At 37.4% G+C, this 13,952-nt stretch overlaps 1 protein-coding gene across 20 annotated transcripts in view; it reads right to left on the minus strand.

Moving 5' to 3' along the window:
* The window catches only part of CHM (CHM Rab escort protein), a 191,217-nt gene that overhangs the window by 22,361 nt on the left and 154,904 nt on the right, over positions 1-13,952 (minus strand). For all 20 annotated transcript variants that reach the window (XM_065538290.1, XM_045383988.2, XM_005594066.4 and 17 more), the window contains one exon: positions 10,094-10,190. In XM_065538290.1, the coding sequence (XP_065394362.1) occupies positions 10,094-10,190 (97 nt within the window). The remainder of the gene's footprint in view (positions 1-10,093; positions 10,191-13,952) is intronic.

Below are 13,952 nucleotides of genomic sequence, written 5' to 3' on the forward strand. Positions count from 1 at the left end.
AAATAAATATATTAGGTATGTCCTGAAAGATGAACTCTGTGAAAAAAAATATGGCTTGTTTAGCTTTGAAAAACACAATAAACAAATACATTTCAGTTATTTAACAATCTCAGTAACCTGAACCAAATTAGCTGAGGGGAGGAAAATTTAAGCGGACTTTAGATTTTACAAAACGTAACTCTACTACTTTAAAAACAGATGCAAAAACGAGGCTAACCCAAAGTTGCTTAGAAAAATGCCTACATTACTGGGTAACCATGATTTCCTATCAGTCTATCAATATATCGGCTTAAGTAACATTGATACTAATAACAGTCCTGAGGTAGATACTATCATTATTCCTATTTCACAGATAGGAAAGCTGAGGCACAGAGAAATTAAGTAACTTGCCTAAGGTTAGTCAAGTAGTTAGTAAAAACTGGGATTTGAACCCAGCCTATGTTCTCCACCACTATACGGATTGTGTTAATGAAATGTATCTCCCTTGTTTAGTGAACTATTTATTTGCCTTTCAAGAACCTTTCATATATACTATTTCCATATCTGTAAAGGTAAACTTCAGTGGTATACTTATGGTTTTACAAATTCTAAATCAAACCAAATTTAAGGCAATGTGACATCTATGAAAAGTCATTAAAGAGAATAAAAAGTATAAGTGAACTCTGAGGTAGTTTTATGTCTTAAGCACATTCTTGAGCACACACTTAAGACTACATACAATATAGCATTTGCATAGCACAGGATTAAAAATAAAAAGCGTAAAAAGTGTGACTTGTATAAAGACAAAAGTGGCTGAGAAGTTGAAAACACTGAGAATTATACATTCTACCTTATTACATGACATCTAAAACATTAAGATTTAATGTTTTATATATTATACACCACTGAAAGTGACAATAATTAAATAATATTTAATATAAAGTGTCACAGTATTAGTCAAACCTGATTAGTCGACACTAAAAATTTGCAAATTTCTACCCCGTGCTCAATGGGAAGAAAGTAAAAGCTTGTGCTGATTTAAGAATGGATAAATTTGGGTAGTAGATACTGAAGAGAAGTAAAGATAAAATGAGTATCAGAATTAGTTAACAAGTGAATACTTAATATGTACTTAAAGACAACATAAAACCTTCATAGTTAAGAGTGGAGTACCTGTGACAAATTTAAACTTCCTCATCTACTTGGATTTATGTGGGGAAAATAATACCTTTAAAATCAGTAATATTTTTCAAAGAAAAATACATCTTCATATATAGATTGTTATGGCTAATGAATAATGGACATACTAGATTAGACATAAATGAAATCCAGTGTTTAAAACTACAAAAAGGCTTAAATTTTTACTGAAGAATTCCCATAATTTCTCTAAAAGCCATAATTTTGTAATAAGTATGTCTAAGTTAATTTGCTCGTGAATAACATATCTTTAAAATACATTCTTTGTTAAACAACTGAACTCTAAATCATCAAAGTTTACATCATTTACTTTCTATAAATTTCATTTTATAAACTTTGAGGTATGGGTACAAGTCACAAAGTCTCATTGGTCTATATTTTGATTATATTTGATTTATTCAAGTATAACTACATCAGTTACAGTACTTGCCAATATTTGTCAAATGATTCTTCCGACAGGAAGAACAGTAAGTTTATTTCATGATTTCATTATTACAGCATCAAGTTTTAGGGCAAGGAAGGCACTTGGTTCCACTCATTTAGCAATACTGATTACATGTCTGCCACTTATACAATGGAACCAAAGTTTAAATGTATAGATGTGTTTGTCCACTTATTTTAAGTAACCGTTTGAAGAGAAAATAAGTCACAACAAAATCCATTTCAAGTTAGTGATTTTTTTAAAATATAAAATTTACATTTAAAATTTATTCTTCTTAAACACTATTTTATTGTTTGATTTCTACAAAACTATGATCAAATGGATGATCGCAAACATTTCAACAACATAATTACTACAAATATGAGAATTCCACCACATAGCTAATGTAAACATATATAAATAACACCATTCAGATAGAATGGTAAAAAGTCTTCCACCAAGAATTCTAATTGAAACAAATTCTTTTGAATATACATTTCTTTCCAATTGAGTAATGTCAAATTCCACACATCCTTCCCCCCCAAAAGTGAGATGTTATGGCACAAATAAGCATATTTAGCATTTTCAGTTTTTGGAGCTTGACCTGGAAAATAATGAAATTATGTTTCTAAATTATTCTGTAAAGAAACAATTATGTGAATTTTAAAACATGTTCCATTGTGCTCAGGAGATGCTTTATTCAAAAGGTATAGGAAAGTCAAAACCCTTAAAAGAGATTTGAAAGTTAAAGTAGTTAGGAAAGAGAAATGACTGTGTAACATTCTAAACTAAATAATTTGCTCATAGTTGGGGAGCTTAAAAAGAGAAAAATAAATGAGTTACAAACAGGTTTGGATACATAAAATAAACACAGGGTATATTTGCTTCTTTTCTTTTCTTCTGACTTGAAACAGAAAGAAACCAATAGAAAAGAAAAAGGTGGTTTAAAGCCTTCTATGAGATTATAAGGCTAGTTGTTTCAGAAGACAGACTGAGAACAGAACAATTTGCAACTATCTGTGACGTCAATGACTCTCAATTAGGGCAGCAGCAGGAAAATACACCATTAAAGACCTTTAACGTCCAAGTTACAAATTGTTCTTGAATGTCTATGAACAGGCAAAAAGCATTAAAAAAGAAGGAGAAAAAAAAGAATCTAAGCTTTAATAAGAGCAAGTGAATGATAAAAATATCAGTTTCTATCTCAGTGTATTTCTTAAGTCTTGTTATATATTACACATTAAACATTAACTCTATTATAGCACTACTCCAGTAATGAATGTTATTGTAAAAAGAATGCATACAAGATTTTTAAATGAACATTAACTTCTCTTTTTATTGGGAACAAGGCATAGTATAAATAATAAATTGAAACTTAACTCTCTCAGCCAACCTTCCTGGTGTAAGCCTTACTATTAAGACTAAAAAACCAAACCCAGTCCCTTTGTCTAGTTTTGTACTGATAAACTGATTAAGCTATGGTGATATGGTTCAGCTGTGTCCCCACCCAAATCTCATCTTGAATTCCCACATGTTGTGGGAGGGAACCAGTGGGAGGTAACTGAATCATGGAGACAGCTCTTTCCTATGCTGTTCTCGTTATAGTGAATAAGTCTCAAGAGATCTGATGGTTTTATAAGGGGGAGTTTTCCTGCACAAGCTCTCTCTCTTTGCCTGCTGCCATCCATGTAACACGTGACTTGCCCCTCCTTGACTCCCACCATGACTGTGAGGTTTCCCCAGCCACGTGGAACCGTAAGTCCATTATAAACCCCTTTCTTTGGTAAATGGCCCAGTTTCCGGTATCTTTATCAGCAGCATGAAAATGAACTCATACAGTAAACTGGTACCATTAGAGTGAGGCGCTACTGAGAATATACCTGAACATGTGGAAGCAACTTTGGAACTGGGTAACAGGGAGACGTGGGTTTAGAAGAAGACAGGAAAATGTGGGAAAGTTTGGAACTCCACAGATAGTTGTTTAATGGCTTTGACCAAAACACTGATAATTATATGGACAATGAAATCCAGGCTGAGGTGGTCTCAGATGGAGCTGAGGAACTTGTTGGGAACTGGAGTAAAGGTGACTCTTGTTATGTTTAGCAGAGACTGGCAGCATTTTGCTCCTGCTCTACAGATCTGCGGAACTCTGAACTTAAGGGAGATGATTTAGGGTGTCTGGTGGAAGAAATTTCTAAGCAGTGAAGCATTCAAGAGGTGACATGGGTGCTGTTAAAGGCATCCAGTTTTGAAAGGGAAACAGTGCATAAAAGTTTGGAAAATTTGCAGCCTGACAATGAGACTGAAAAGAAAAACCTGTTTCCTGAGGAGAAATTCAAGCTGGTTGTAGAAATTGGTATATGTAATGAGGAGTCAAATGTTAATCACCAAGACAATGGTGAAAATGTCTCTAGGCCATGTCAGAGACCTTGGCGGCAGCCCCTCCCATCACATGCCTGGAGGCCTAAGAGGAAAAAAATGGCTTCATGGGCCAGGTCCAGGGACCCCCTGCTGTGTGAAGTCTAAGGATGTGGTGCCCTGCATCCCAGCTGCTCTAGTCATGGCTAAAAGGGGCCGAAGTACAGCTCATAACTCATAACTTTATGAGTTATTAAATGCAAGTTTAAACACAATATTTCAATTTTCAAACTGGCAAAGGAGTTTTGATAAGATAACACTCAGTGCTCTTGAAGCTTTGAAGAAGACAGACATGTTTGTTTACAAACTGCCATTGGATGTGTAAGTCGGTATAACTTTGGGGGCACTTTGAGACTTCCACATCCAGAAAGAATAAAGGAGATTATCCTGGTTTTTCCTGAGTACAGCTAAAAATCTTGGACATAATATATAAAACCAACATAGCAAGACTCTGAAAACTGGAACGAAGAAAGCAGACCGGTTAGAGAACTTGAGACCAAAAGAGCAAAATGGCAGAGTCCCCTGGGTTTTCTTTTGTACCATATATCTCCAAGTGAGAGCCATAGAAACTGACAACTGGAAACACCAATGGACTCAGATTTTAAAAGCCCCAACAAAAACCTACACTCTCTAGCAAAAGACCAGGAAAGAGTATCTTAGCAAGACAGAAAACTTTGGGACAATAATTCCTCTACTCCTGCCAAGCACCACTGAAAAAACTGAGGTCTCACTTCAGTTTAAATGGCATAACCAAAATAACTGAAAATGCTATCACAGACATGCAAAAACATTTTCGTACTACATTTATTAAAAAACATATTATAAAACAGTACATAAAACAATACTGCATTTTATGAAAATACATGCGCATGCCCATACAAAGAAAAAAGGACAAAGAATCATACACCAAGGGTATTTATCATTACTTGGTAGAGGAATTATAGTAACTTTTCTTTTTTGTATCTTCCAAATTATCAACAGTGAACATGAATTATTAGACTGGGGATATTAAAATATGACAAACGGAAAAATAATTTACAAAACAATTTATGAAGGCTATTTACAATTTATGACCAAGTCCTCAAAAGCAATTGCAACAAAAACAAAAATTGACAAATGGGACCTAATTAAACTAAAAAGCGTGTACACAACAAAAGAAACTATCAAAAGAGTAAACAAATAAACTATAGAATGGGAGAAAATATTCAAAAACTATGCATCCAACAAACAACTTATATCCAAAATCTATAAAAAACTTAAATCAACAAGAATAAAACCATCCCATTAAAAAGTACGCAACGGATTTGAACAGACGCTTCTCAAAAGAAGAGATATAAGTGGCCAACAAACATATGAAAAAATGCTCAACATCACTAATCAGAGAAATGCAAATCAAACTACAAAGAGACACCATCTCACCCTAGTCAGAATGGCTATTATTAATAATTCAAAAAATACCAGATGCTGTCCAGGCTGCAGAGAAAAGGGAATGCTTATACACTGTTGGCAGGAATGTGAATTAGTTCAGCCACTGTGGAAAGCAGTTTGGAGATTTCTCTAAAAACTTAGAACAGAGCTACCATTCAACCAAGCAATCCCACTGCTGGGTATATAACCAAAAGAAAATAAAGCATTTCACAAAGAAAAAAAAATGCACTCCCATGTTCATCACAGCACTATTCACGAGCAAAGACATGGAACCTAGCTGCCAATCAACAGTGGACTGGATTAAAAAAATGCGGTACATATACAGCATGGGATACTATGCAGTCATAAAAAACAAACAAAATCATGTCATTTGCAGCAACATGGATGCAGCTGCAGCTGGAGGCCATTATCCTAAGTGAATTAACACAGAAATAGAAATCCAAATATTACATGAACTCACTTATAAGTGGGAGCTAAATCTGGGGTACACATGGACATAAAGATGGGAACAACAGACACTGAAGACTCCAAAAGGAGGAAGAGAGGGAAGAAATGGCTGAAAAACTTCTATTGGGTACTATGTTCACTATCTGAGTGACAGGATAAACAGAAGACCAAACCTCAGCATCATGTGATATACCCTTGTAATAAATCTGTGCATATACTCCGTGAATCTAAACTAAAAATGGAAATTTGAAAAAGTAAATTCACAAACATAAAATAAATACAAATTACAAAAATCATAACAGGTGCAGTTTTATTTTATATCTAAGAAGCTAACACAGATAAAAAGACATGAAAAATAGTTAAAGTAATAATAGAAAATAACAACTGTCATGGTTAAGATTTTCCTGTAGCACAAATCACTATATGATATGGTTTGGCTGTGTCCACAGCCAAATCTCAACTTGAATTGTATCTCCCAGAATTCCCACGTGTTGTGGGAAGGACCCAGTGGAAGGTAACTGAATCACGGGGGCTGGTCTTTCCCATGCTATTCTCATGATAGTGAGTAAGTCTCATGAGATCTCATGGGTTTATTAGGGGTTTCTGCTTTTGCTTCTTCCTCATTTTTCTCTTGCTGCTGCCATGTAAGAAGTGCCTTTTGCCTCCTGCCATGATTCTGAAGCATCCTCAGCCTATAGAACTGTAAGTCCAATTAAACCTCTTTCTTCCCAGTTTCAGGTATGTCTTTATCAGCAGCATGAAAACAGACCAACACAGTAAATTGGTCCCAGTAGAGTGGGGCATTGTTGAAAAGATACCCGAAAATGTATAAGTGACTTTGGAACTGGTTAACAGGCAGAGGATGGAATGATTTGGAGGGCTCAGAAGGACAAGAAAATGTGGGAAAGTTTGGAACCTCCTAGAGACCTGTTGAATGGCATTGATAAAAATGCTGATAGTGATATGAACAATAAGGTCCAGGCTGAGGTGGTCTCAGATGGAGCTGAGGAACTTGTTGGGAACTGGAGTAAAGGTGATTCTTGTTATGTTTTAGCAAAGAGACTGGTGGCACTTTGGCCCTACCCTAGAGATCTGTGGAACTTTGAACTTGAGAGAGATTATTTAAGGTATCTGGTGGAAGAAATTTCTAAGCAGCAAAGCATTCAAAAGGTGACTTGGGTGCTGTTAAAAGCATTCCATTTTAAAAGGGACACAGAGCATAAACGTTCACAAAATTTGCAGCTTGACGATGAAGTAGAAAAGAAAAACACATTTTTCGGAGAGAAATTCAAGCCTGTTGCAGAAATTTGCATAAGTAGCAAGGAACCTAATGTTAATCACCAAGACCATGAGGAAAATGTCTCCAGGCCACGTCAGAGACCTTCACTGCAGTCTCTCTCATCATAGGCCTAGAGGCCCAGGAGGAAAAAGTGGTTTCATGGGCCACCCCCTGCATATTGTGTGCAGCCTAGGAACTTGGTATCCTGTGTCCCAGTCACTCCAGCAGTGGCTGAAAGGGCCCAACGTAGAGCTCAGGCTGTGGCTTCAGAGGGTGCAAGCCCCAAGCCTTGGCAGCTTCCATGTGGTGTTGACCCTGTGGTGCATAGAAGTCAAGAACTGGGGTTTGGGAACCTCTACCTCGATTTCAGAAGATGTATGGAAATGCCTGGATGCCCAGGCAAAAGGCTGCTGGAGGGGTGGTGCCCCCATGGAGAACCTCTGTTAAGGCACTGTGGAAGGGAAATGTAGGGTTGGAGCCCCCATACAGAGTCTCTATTCTGGCACTGCCTAGTGGAACTGTGAGAAAAGGGCCACTGTCCTCCAGATCCCAGAATGATGACAGATCCACCAACTGGTTGCATCAGGAAAAGTTGCAGACACTCAACGCCAGCCTGTGAAAGCAGCCAGGAGGCAGGCTATACCCTGCAAAGCCACAGGGGCAGAGCTGCCTAAGACCAGGGAACCTACCTCTTGCATCAGTGTGACCTGGATGTGAGAGACCTGGAGTCAAAGGAGATCATTTTGGAGCTTTAAAATGTGACTGCCCCGCTGGATTTTGGACTTGCATGGGGCCTGTAAACCCTTTGTTTTGGCCAATTTCTCCTATTTGGAATGGCTGTATTTACCCAATACGTAGACCTCCATTGTATCTAGGAAGTTAACTAACTTGCTTTTGATTTTACAGGCTCATTGGCAGATAGGACTTGCCTTGTTTCAGATGAGACTTTGGACTGTGGACTTTTGAGTTAATGCTGAAATAAGACTTTGGGGGACTCTTGGGAAGGCATGATTGCTTTTGAAATATGAGGATATGAGATTCGGAGGGGCCGGAGGTGGAATGATATGGTTTGGCTGTGTCCCCACTGAAATCTCAACTTGAATTGTATCTCCCAGAATTCCCACATCTTGTGGGAGGGACCCGGGGGGAGGTAAATGAATCATGGGGGCTGGTCTTTCTCATGCTATTCTCATGAGAGTGAATAAGTCTTACGAGATCTGATGGGTTTATCAGGGGTTTCTGCTTTTGTTTTTTCCTCATTTTTTTCTTGCCACCGCCATGTTAAGAAGTGCCTTTCACCTCCTGCCATGATTCTGAGACCTCCCCAGCCATGTGGAACTGTGATTCCAATTAAACCTCTTTTCCTTCCAAATTTCGGGTATGTCTTTATTAACAGCATGAAAACCAACTAATACACTATAAAAGGAGAAATGGTCCTCTGAGCTACTTTTCCAAAGGAAGTTTAGGATTATAGCAATGTTGAAAAGTTTTCTTAACCCTCTCTGCTGGCATCAGACTTTCCATTTTTAAGTAGTAGCTCTACATTTCCCCACTAAAGTTTTCCTTGTGACCACGCAATACCATATTAGTTCTTTTTGCTTCTCAGAATTCACGTAACAATCTGAGCAACACGTTTACAGGATCAAAAACTATTTTTCTACTTAATGATATTATGTCTCCCTCCTATGAATCCCCAGAGTACACTGTTTGTTGGTACCTCTCATATTTTGCGTCTTCCAGCTACTTTTGTGCTTGTTTTATCTGTTCAACTAGACTGTGAATCCCCTATGGTCAGGGGTTATCTTACTCATCTTTACGTACCATGAAATGCCTAGCACAATATGTCGTACTCAGTTAATAAATAAATTGTCTTGTTCCATTAGGTGAGCAGTAAGAACAATTACGAACATTTCAAATCAGGCATCTCACCTTCTGCTTCTAATACTTATAGTACATAGCTTAGGTCTAGGCACAGTGATGTATAATGTATACTTATTGACTCCTATTTACTGAAATATCAAGAATAATGTTGTAGAATGCATGATATCTAATGCTGCTGGAAACAAAAATTTTGAAACATATAAGTGAAAGAGCACGTAAAGTAGTCCTTAACTTTAGTCTCATAAAAAAACAAAATAAATGGAAAATTTATACATGAAAAAAGTTCAGTAATTGGATTTAGAATTTAGAATTCAAGGTGCTATGGTTTGTATATATGTGTCTCCCCACAATTCATATGTTGACATATGCAATGCAAAAGTATTACCTCTTAATACCTCAAGTAGGCCCACAATGCAAAAGTATTAAAAGGTAGGGCCTTTGGAAGATGGTTAGGTCACAAGAGCTCTGCCCTTATAAATGAGATTAGTGTTCTTACAAAAGGCTTCAAGGAAGCTTTTTTACTCCCTTGCCCATATGAGGACACACAGAAGGTGTCACTTATGAGGAACAGGTCCTCATCAGACACTGAATCGGCTGGCACCTTGATTTTGGACTTTCCAGCCTCTACAATTGTGAGCAATAAATTTCTATTGTTTATAAGTTACCCAGTCTAATGTATTTTTTCATAGCAGCTCACATGGACTAAGACAGAAAGTAAAGAAAAAACAATTAGCAGTAAAAAAAAAAAATGTTATGCAACCAGGTTTCCAATAAGCTAAATAAAAGTTAGAATTGAAAGTCATAAAATTCCTTCACTGGAGAACTAAAACATTAAGCCTGTGAAGATTTAGCCACTGAAATGTTTACAGGTAAGGGGATGGTATGAAATGACTTACTCTATAACCATATTTTGTATAAACAAAAACTGTGAATAATAAAAAAGCGAGAAAATCTCTGTAAATAGCACCTTCACAACTGTAATAGCTGCTCCCTTTACCCCCTAAACAAACACAAAATACAAATAACCACTCCACTATGCTTACAGGTGCCCTTCATGCATGTCATCGTTGAAGAACATAACTCAATGACCCGAACAGCAAACATTCCTGGTTCCTCTGCTGGCACTGTCAAAATGGAAATCTAAAAAGCAAAAATAAAGTATCAGACACAGCTGTTAGATCTCATTTTCATTCTTCTAACATTAAAATGCTATTAACTTCTAAACTGAGTATCTTTTTCAAACATCTCTTGATGTCTGAAAAAAATATGGCTTGTAAGGATTTAATTTTGGAACAGAATTTGAAACATATTTATGTATCTTTTCATAATTCTCATAGATAACAACTATTTTAAATACATTTAATATTTATTTAATCCTTACTTACTATAGGTTTCTTACTATAAACTTATTATAGGTTGAGTAACCATTATCTAAATTCCAAAATACTCCAAAATCCAAAATTTACTGCCGACATGATGCTCTAAGGAAATGTTCATTGGAGCATGTTGCTCATTGGAGCATGTTGGATTTCAGATTTTCAAATTAGGGACATTCAACTGGCACACTCCAAAATCTGAAAAAATCTGAAATCCCAAACACTTCTGGTTTCAAGCATTTCAGATAAGGGATATTCAATTTGTATTTTCAAAGGATACAATTAGGACTTCTTAGTTCTGAAATATGTGTACTTTGCTGTTTGAAATTAGACCATATTAAATCAATCTTGATTACTCATAATGGCTAAAAAAAGCAACTAGCACTAATAATTAAAGATGTTACCCATTCCAATCATATTGAAGCAAGCAAACTAAATATATATCAAAACATTTGAAAACAAATAATTTTTAAACACTCCATTAATAAAAGTAGGAATTCAGAATCAAAAGTAAAATGTAAAATTATTCTTAAGTACTATTTATTGATATGTAGTATACTATCCTAGGCATTAATGATATGCTAGATGGCTTTATATTTAAAAACTTTAAATGATCTTCAGGTCAATGTTTCTTTTTTTTTTTTGAGATGGAGTCACCAGCCCAGGCTGGTGTACAGTGGTACAATCTTGGCTCACTGCAACCCCCGCCTCCTGGATTCAAATGATTCTCGTGCCTCAGCCTCCCAAGTAGCTAGGATTACAGGCATGCATTACCACACCTGGCTCTCTCTCTCTCTCTCTCTATATATATATATATATATTTTTTTTTTTGTATTTTTTGTAGAGATGGGGGTTTCACCATGTTGGCCAGGCTGATCTCGAACTCATGACCTCAAGCAATCCAGCTACCTTGGCTTCCCAAAGTACTGGGATTATAGACATGAGCCACTGCGCCCGGCCCAGGTCAATGTTTCTTTGTAGATCCTAAAGTTTCAATACTAATCCTCAATCTAATCTTCAATCTCAGGAAATTTTATCCTCTCACATAGAAAATACTTATCAAAAGGGAAAAGTGCATCTGCACTTTGCCCTATAAGTGCTATGCTACATTTTGACTGAGAATGTCACAGTGATGGCCCAAAGAGGAAACACCTAAAACAAATTTTACAATAGAAATTATTTTGATAACCATGACTATCCTACTTTTATGTACATTTCTGGCCTCAAAATGTTTCAAAAACTTATTTCTCCATGTTCCTCTCAACTCCCTTTGTTCATGATAGGAAATGCACTTTGGCATTAAAGAGATAGTAGCCACTAAGACATTGAATGTTGAACAACAGTTAAATGAGTATAACTAAAAACATGACCATAATTGGAAAAGTATCTTAATGGGTGCAATAACATGTAAGGACTTCTTTTGATTTCTACAACTATCACTTTTTTTTTTTTTTTTTAACTGAGATGCAATTAGTAACCTCCTACTACAGTACCTCCGTCACCTGAACTCTGAGAAGTTAACTGTCTTAAACCTCATAGAGATGATAAAAACCATCAAAAAAGAACTCCCTCAACCCTCTAATACCATAAAATTTACCTGGACCCACACCTATTCTTCCCTCTAAGTCCCATCATTCTATCTATACTGTACAACTCAAAAAAAAAAAAAAAAAGAAAAGGGGGGGCGGAGAAGATGAAGGAAGAAAACTCTCTACAGGGAACAAAAAAAGACAAGCAGGACACACACTTTAGACTGATCACTCTGAAGAATATGTAGAAGGCAGATTTGAAGTAGACAAGATGAGAGAAGAATGACCAATTATGAGTCAGAGATGATGAGTCCCGTAACTGGAACAGTGAGAAAAGGCAGATCAAAGCAACTTTTAGAAAGTACATTGAAGGACGTGAAGTTGATGAGATGTCAGAGAGGGAAGGAAGAAGTTGCCATTGAAAGGATGTCAGAACTATTCCCAGAAGTAGGGAACACTGGATGAGGAGCAATTTGCAGAGGGAAGATGGTGAGTTAAGTTTTGAGTGTGTTCCATTTGACAGACGTCCAGCAGGAAGCTTGTGGGCCAGACATTCCTGGGAGATATAGAAGTGTCTGTCACCAAGATTTATGCAGAATTGATATCATGAGACTACACAGAGTCATCTAGTGAGTATGCCTACAGCAAGACAAACTGTGGGCTGAGAGAAAAACACTGAGGAGCCCTGATATTTAAGGACTGGGTAAAGGAACAAGAGCCCACTAACGAAGTAGAGAGGAAACAGAGTCATGAGGGGAACCACAAGAGCAGAGTTTCATGGAAGCCAAGAGTACAGACTTTCAAGAGAAATGGAATAATAACATTGTCAAAAGTCCCAGTAGACAAGAACTAAAAAATATCCCCTAGCTCTGACTTCTGTGAAGTTATTAATGAATTTAGCAAGAAAAAAAATGTGGCAGAAATATGAGGATAGAAACCAGGTTGCAGTGTCATAGAAATGAATGGGAGGTAAGGAACTGGTGGCAGCAAGTATAGACACTGTCTTGAAAATGTTGATAAGAGGGAAGATAGCTAGAGATGGGGACAGAATCAAGGGAGTGGTTCCTTTTTTATTTTTAGAATAGAAAATGCTAGTGTGTGTGTGTGTATATATATATATTAGCATATATGAAATAGAAAATGCTTGCTTGTGTATGTGTGTGTGTGTGTGTGTATGTGTGTGTATGTCTGTTCAAAAACAAAATGGTGCCAGCAACAGTGGGGAGACGCTGAAGATACAGGAGAGAGAGCAGGCAATAAAGGGTGGGGTGTGTGTGGGGGTGTGTGTGTGTGTATGTGTGTGTCAAGGGCACTTGTCAAAGGGGCTGGCTTTGAACAAGGAGGGGAGCCTCCTGATTCATTCGTGAGTTAAAGTACACACGTGGTGGTGGGACAGGAAGTCAAAGACTACTGTGCGTGGTGGATAGCCTCACTATTTTCAGTGAAGCAAGGTCGGGGGAGGGGCAGCGGGGTGAGAGGAGCAAGGGATAAGCAGGGTGGGTAAAATCATGAAGACCTGCATTAGGCACTGAGGGAAAAGGGAAAGGGAGATGTCAGGCCAGTGGAAGAACTGACTGGTGATGTGTGCTGAAGGTCCAGCTGAATAACGCTGGCACCCTTGCATCTGTGGCATGGTTAGTCTGTCTGGTTGTACGGTTTTCTTAAGCAGCCATCAGTGATCCAGGTGAAGATTATAGCCTGACTCAGGGATGGGATCTTCCTCTGTGGGTGTAGTGGAAGGATATGACAACATGGGTACTGGGAGTGTCAGACAAAGAGCAATTCAGAAGATTTACTATGGGGTCTAGCATAGGGAAAAGGAAAAGGGCAGAAGGGAGATAAACTGAAAAGAAACAGAGGGAATGAGGAATTGTACATCTCAACAGATTGGGGAGCAGGGGGAGGTAAGAGAATGAAAGAGTTGGAAGGATAGGGGCAGATTAATGCCACTATAGATCCATGATCTTCAGACTCAACTGGGCCATTAACATTGCTCA

Source organism: Macaca fascicularis, chromosome X (assembly GCF_037993035.2).
Source record: "Macaca fascicularis isolate 582-1 chromosome X, T2T-MFA8v1.1".
Classification (NCBI taxonomy): domain Eukaryota; kingdom Metazoa; phylum Chordata; class Mammalia; order Primates; family Cercopithecidae; genus Macaca; species Macaca fascicularis.